Raw genomic sequence first — 6426 nt, 5'->3', positions numbered from 1 at the left:
ATGACAGAAAGCAATGTGACACCAGTTGCAGTCAAAATTCCACCCTTTTGGCCGCAAGATCCAGAGCTATGGTTTTTGCAGGTGGAAGCACAATTCACCGTCAGAGGAGTAACCCAGTCACTGACAAAGTTTAATCATATTGTTTCTGCTGTCACTCCTGAGATTGCCTCAGTGGTCAGAGACATTATTAAGCATCCATCTAGTGAGGAACCCTACGAACAACTAAAGAATGCTTTGTTGCGAAGAGTAGGTATGTCACAGCACCAAAGGCTGCAAAAATTTCTTCGGCCTGATGATCTAGGGGACTGCAAACCTTCACAAATGCTACGGGACATGGAACAACTACTGGGTGACGTGGAAGCTAAACAGATTCTTCGTGAGGTATTTCTACAAAGGCTTCCAGCAAACCTACGAATTGTTCTTGCTGCACTAGATTTGGATATAACTGAGCTTGCCGAAAAAGCCGACAGTATGGTTGATCTAGTTGACCCACAGCCTCTTTTAGCAGAAGTAGACCAACTACAACAAGATGTTGCACTGCTGAAACGCAACACAGCATTTTCAAACAGGCGAAAATAGCAAAGAAGCACGTTTCCCACGTTGTGTTGGTACCACAGACGCTGGGGGGATAATGCAAGAAAGTGTGTTTCGCCTTGTAGCCGCAAGGGAAACGTGGAGACCAGCCACTAATGGCGGCTGGTGCCGCTGGTCATTTTCGCCGCCTTCTGCATGTAACTGACCAAGCAACTGGTCGGACATTTTTGGTTGATTCTGGTGCCGCAGTAAGTGTTATTCCTGCAAACCGGATAGATCGCAATACTTGCCAACGAAACCTAAAGCTTGTTGCAGCAAACGGAAGTACCATTGCAACATTTGGCACCAGAAAAATTAACCTTAATTTAGGTTTGGGTGAAATCTTTTCATGGAATTTTAGCATCGCCGAGGTCACGCAGCCGATTCTTGGCGCCGATTTCTTTCGACATTTTGGTTTACTTATTGATCTCAGTCGAAATAGATTAATAAATGCCAAAACATTTGACAGCGTCAAAACTGGCATTTCTAACACTGCCGCGCTTGCCTTGTTTGCCGCAACCAACAACAGAAATGAATTTGAAGCTATTTTTATGGAATTCCCAGCTTTGCAAAGTGCGGTATACAATGATGCTTCCTTGAAACACAACGTCAAGCACTACATTGTTACCAATGGTCCTCCCGCTTATGCCAAAGCTCGTCGGCTATCTCCAGACAAGCTAAAATGTGCTAAAGCAGAGTTTCAAAACTTGTTGGATTTAGGGATTGTTCGCCGTTCACCAAGTACATGGGCCTCTCCACTGCACATGGTGCTCAAAAAGTCTGGCCAATGGAGGCCATGTGGCGATTACCGCAAGCTTAACAAAATCACTATTCCTGATCGCTACCCAATTCCTTTAATACAAGATTCTTCAGCTAATCTACATGGTGCGACAATTTTTAGCAAGATTGACCTTGTCAGAGCATATCACCACATTCCGGTTGCTAAAGAGGATATTTCCAAAACCGCAATTATCACCCCTTTTGGATTATTCGAACACACACGAATGCCCTTTGGCCTCTGCAATGCTGCTCAGACGTTTCAGCGATTTATGGATGAGGTGTGCAGAGGTTTAGATTTTATTTTTGTCTATCTCGATGACATTTTGGTTTTCAGCCCTTCGGCGTCTGCTCACCGTAGACATTTGCGTTTGCTTTTCAAACGGCTTCAAACCTATGGGATTGTTGTGATTCCTGACAAATGTGAATTCGGATGCACAACAATAGCCTTTTTGGGACATCAAATCACCACCCAAGGCATTCTCCACTCTTAAACAGGGTGGAAGCCATCCAAAAATTTCCCCAACCAACGTCCAAGAAAAGTCTAAGAGAATATTTGGGACTAGTAAATTTCTACCATCGTTTTGTCCCTGGTGCCGCAAAAATTTTGCATTCCCTGCACCAGGCACTTACAGGCACAGAGAAAACTTTTGAATGGACAGAGGATTGCACAACTGCATTCAAGGCATCAAAACAAGCCCTGGCAAAATCAGTGATGCTTGTTCCTAAGGCTGACGCGCCTACACGAATCACAACAGATGCTTCAGGCACTGCGGTTGGCGCTTCACTGGAACAACGCCACAACGGGGAATGGAAACCAATAGGTTTCTTTTCAAGAAAACTTAAACCCGCAGAAACACGGTACAGTACATTTGATCGCGAGCTTCTTGCTATTTATTTATCTATTCGCCACTTTCGTTATTTTGTTGAAGGCAGGGTGTTTGCTATTTTTACTGACCACAAGCCCTTAATTCATGTGTTCCAACGAAACTCTACTGCATTGTCACCTCGACAAGTTCGCCATTTGTGCTTTATTTCAGAGTTTACTACTGATATACAGCACATAAAGGGTAAAAGTAATTTTGCTGCTGACGCATTGTCGAGAGCCAGCATTAATGCTACAACATCATCTGCAATTGATTTCGCTCAAATGGCACTTGCACAACAAAATAATGAAGAAATTATTGCATATCGCACCTCGGTCACGTCACTTAATTTGTGTGATGTACCTTTGTTTGGAACAGAGTTAACGATTCTTTGTGATATTTCTAAAGGGTACCCCCGTCCTGTTGTACCCTATGCGTATCGTCGCCAAACCTACCAGGCGATTCATAATTTGTCACATCCAGGCATACGTGCAAGCCGTAAACTGGTCTCAGACCGTTTTGTGTGGCATGGTTTGAACAAAGATGTTGGTAACTGGGCACGAACCTGTCTACAATGTCAAAAAGCTAAAATCCAACAACATACAGCTGCTGCTTACAGCTCTTTTTCACTGCCAACCAGAAGGTTTGCTGATATACATGTGGACATTGTCGGACCTCTTCCCGTTTCTCGGGGATGCACTTACTTATTCACGTGCATCGACCGATTCACTAGATGGCCAGAAGCTTTCCCCATGACTGACGCAACAGCGCAGTCTTGCGCAAGAGCTCTACTCTCTTGGGTCTCACGTTTCGGAACGCCTCAGACCATTACTTCAGATAGAGGTCGTCAGTTCGAGTCAACACTTTGGGCCAACCTTAGTATGTTATTGGGTGCCCATCGACAACGAGCAACCTCCTACCATGCCCAATGTAACGGCATTGTGGAACGAATGCATCGTCAGCTAAAAGCCGCTTTAAAAGCACGCTTAACAACCACCGATTGGATGGACCATCTTCCACTCGTACTGCTCGGAATGAGATCTGCTGTTAAGGAAGATATTGGATGTTCAACCGCCGAATTGGTGTATGGTGGTACACTACAGTTGCCCGGGGAGTTTTTCACGTCGTCAACTGAACCACAAGATCCAACGTCGTTTCTCTCAAAACTACGAGAAACAATGAGGGATTTGCGACCGACCCCGACAACCTGGCATCGACATTCTCATAACAGAGTGCCCAGCTTATTACGCAATTGCAGTTTTGTTTTTGTTCGAAACGATGCGCACCGTACACCCTTACAATGTCCCTATGACGGTCCATTTAGAGTTATTCAAAAGCACGCTAAATACTTTTGTCTTGAAATTAATGGGCGACAAGACACTGTGTCAATTGACCGTTTAAAACCCGCCCATATTGAACAAAGTTTTACGTCGCAAGAATTTACCAATCGTGTTGTACCTGTTTCTCCTCCTATCGTATCTCCCCATCCAACAGTGACGCGCTCTGGTCGTGTTATTAATTTACCTTTGCGTTATCGTGTATGACTTGAACACTGGTGGGGGGTATTGTAGCGTATCTTTAAATTACACGCGACACGCGACTCGCGACAGTACTTGCGATGTTGGATTGTGTGCACGCTTCATTCTATTCAGTGTCTCGCAATAAACGGATGTAAAACAAGCGTGCCTACAGTTTCGATAGATTTCTAACTTAATGCAAAGATTAAACCAAACCGTTTGGCGATTAGTTTAATCTGTTTATGACGTTACCATCTATATTGATACACAGTGGATTGTAAATTTTGCCTTTTTGTACTCAATACATAAATCTGACACGCATGTCTTCTGTGTTGTTGAAATTGCTTATTAGCTCTAAAAAAAACATTGAGATCTGGGGCGGCATTATCAACACTTCCTCGCTCGCTGACTTAACGAGCTCGCTGAAATATTTTTTAGCGAGGACTTAGCGAGCGAGAAACTCGCTAACGTATTTGGTATTACGAAGTGTCCTCGCAAACGCCTCGCTAAAGCCTGACGCAAAAACGAGAGAATGCGTCAAAATCGTGAGAAAAAAGACGTCTGACTCAGCAAAATCAGGAAGTCGCGCTTTGCGACATCTTGTGGAAGGCCGTTTTTGTTAGCAGTTGAGCTTCACGTGGACATTGGCCATAGATACTACATACACAAGATGGCAAGCGCATTGATATTGAGTTGGCACGTAGCGCCGCTAGTGGTAGCGGTACAGTTTAGCGTTGTCTGTTCCTCCTGGCTACTGAGCAGATTGATTTAGATCGGTCGCAACTGTTTTAATTCGGCTATTATATGTCAACCACTTCATCTGCCGCTTTTGTGAATCTTAATTTGTTTGAAACTAACCTTTATGAAGCATCAAAGACGTGTTTTATATCTTATATAAGTAATACTTAGAGAAAGTAATCACCCAGAATGAACTGATTTTAATCTTAGCCAAGAATTACAGCTCCACACTTGGAAAAAAATACTTTTGCTGCTGTTTCCTGTAATACTTAGTCAAGTTTTGGTTAGTGTTTGAACAGCAAGGAAAAAACGTTTTACATTTTATGACAGATCAGCAATACATGCAAGACACAACAAAACTGGATATTATCATATTACTGGACCTGCTGGTAATTTTTGTTTTATATTTAGTTTTTTACCATAAGATCTAAGGAAAGTAATCTTTGTATTGAAATACTAAGTAAATTCATTTCAGAGTTTGAAGACACAGCAACTCAGAGTAAGGATCAGTTTTAAAACAAGGTGGAAATTGACAAAAAACGGGAACACACCGACAGTGCAATTTTTGTGAAAATTACAGCTTACAAAGTATGCATAGTTTTTTTGGCATTCCCTTTAAACACACAAAATTATCCTTATTATTGCTAAACATATTTGCTAAAAGTAAAATTAGGTTTTTAGTCATTTTTGCTTCTCGCTTCTGCATGTTAACCTATGTGTGACAAAAACAGTAATATGCTATTTTGTTTATTACACAGAATGAGAAATGGAAGTAAACAATAAAAAAGCTCTTTAAATCAAACAGGATTTGGCCAGCATACAGAAGCAGCAAAACTTTCTGGGATCCCAGTGCAACTTGTATGATACTGTATCGGACCTTGGACTTTTAATTCAAAATACATCGGACTTTGGACTTTTTAATTCAAAACATTTTAATTCGTGTAATTGTCGTGTCATATCACCACGGTCATCCCCGTTCATAACTCGCCTTTTTCTACACAAAAGCTTGACCACCTGTTAAACCTGTTTTTCTTTACTGCTCCGGTCAATTACTGCTTAAGGCTATCGTTTTATCATCCCCTTACGTGTTAACGTGAAGCAACGTCTTAATCTGCTTCCAGCCATGTTAAACTTGACACTTCTATAAGCAATTTAAAGAATAATTACGGTTTAGAACACAGTTAATCTTCTCGGGCGTACGTTTTACGACTATGCCGGTGATAACGAGATTTGACCTGAACGCTATAAAGATCGACACATTTTAGACTTAAAATCAGTTCTAAAGTTACCTTAAGTTACCTTAAGCTACCTTAAGTGACTAGAGTACGCATTAGAATTGATGTCTCACAGTTGATTCGTGCGCGGTGACTTTTGTGTTGCGTGTTTAGCGCAAGAGGCGCTCTCGTGGTATGCCTTATTAAAATATAATGTGGGAACGTTAAGCTAGTTTTGCGTCTTGTTGTTCGTTTCGACAGTGATAGTTTGTTTGTTTATTAGAGTCAGATATACGGCAGTGTGTTCTTATTGTCTACCCATTGGGTCAGTACAATACCATCTCCAGCATCTGTCACATCCACACTGCAAAAAGTGGTACACACTTACTATAATTTTTAAAAATAAGCACATTGGTTACATGTATATCCAGTACCTGACCCCAAGAAACTAATAATAATAATGTCTGGTTACTGACAGTTTTCAATATATTGATGATCTTTACATTGTACTTATAACACCTCCAAGTAGTGGTGATGATGGCAGTATCCAAGTAGTGGTGATGATGGCTGTAGTTTTTTAACCTTACATATATATGTGTAAAAATACGCTCAAGTTTATCTTACAGATGTCATGTTGTTAGCAATTATTAATGGCAATGACACGCCTTTAAAAAATACCTTGATTATTTAGATTGTTTTGTAAAAGCATCTTCTTGCTATTTGCAGGCTCCACGAAATGCT

General features: G+C 41.5%; 1 protein-coding gene and 1 long non-coding RNA gene across 3 annotated transcripts; both read left to right on the top strand.

Moving 5' to 3' along the window:
- On the top strand, positions 1-579 carry LOC145234567 (uncharacterized). Its single transcript, XM_080099278.1, has one exon. The coding sequence runs from the start codon at positions 1-3 to the stop codon at positions 577-579; it is 579 nt and encodes a 192-aa protein (XP_079955404.1).
- A 4110-nt stretch (positions 580-4689) lies between these two features.
- On the top strand, positions 4690-6426 carry LOC145234743 (uncharacterized). Of its 2 annotated transcripts, XR_013861331.1 has the most exons (4): positions 4712-4860; positions 4947-5059; positions 5230-6061; positions 6412-6426. It is a non-coding gene; the product is annotated as an uncharacterized LOC145234743 (long non-coding RNA). The 2 variants fall into 2 exon arrangements; XR_013861330.1 differs by lacking the exon at positions 6412-6426 and having other exon boundaries at positions 4690-4860; positions 5230-5913.

The sequence above is a fragment of the Phallusia mammillata genome, chromosome 6, assembly GCF_965637545.1.
Source record: "Phallusia mammillata chromosome 6, kaPhaMamm4.hap1.1, whole genome shotgun sequence".
In the NCBI taxonomy this organism is placed as follows: domain Eukaryota; kingdom Metazoa; phylum Chordata; class Ascidiacea; order Phlebobranchia; family Ascidiidae; genus Phallusia; species Phallusia mammillata.
This window is presented reverse-complemented; position numbering and strand designations above follow the sequence as displayed.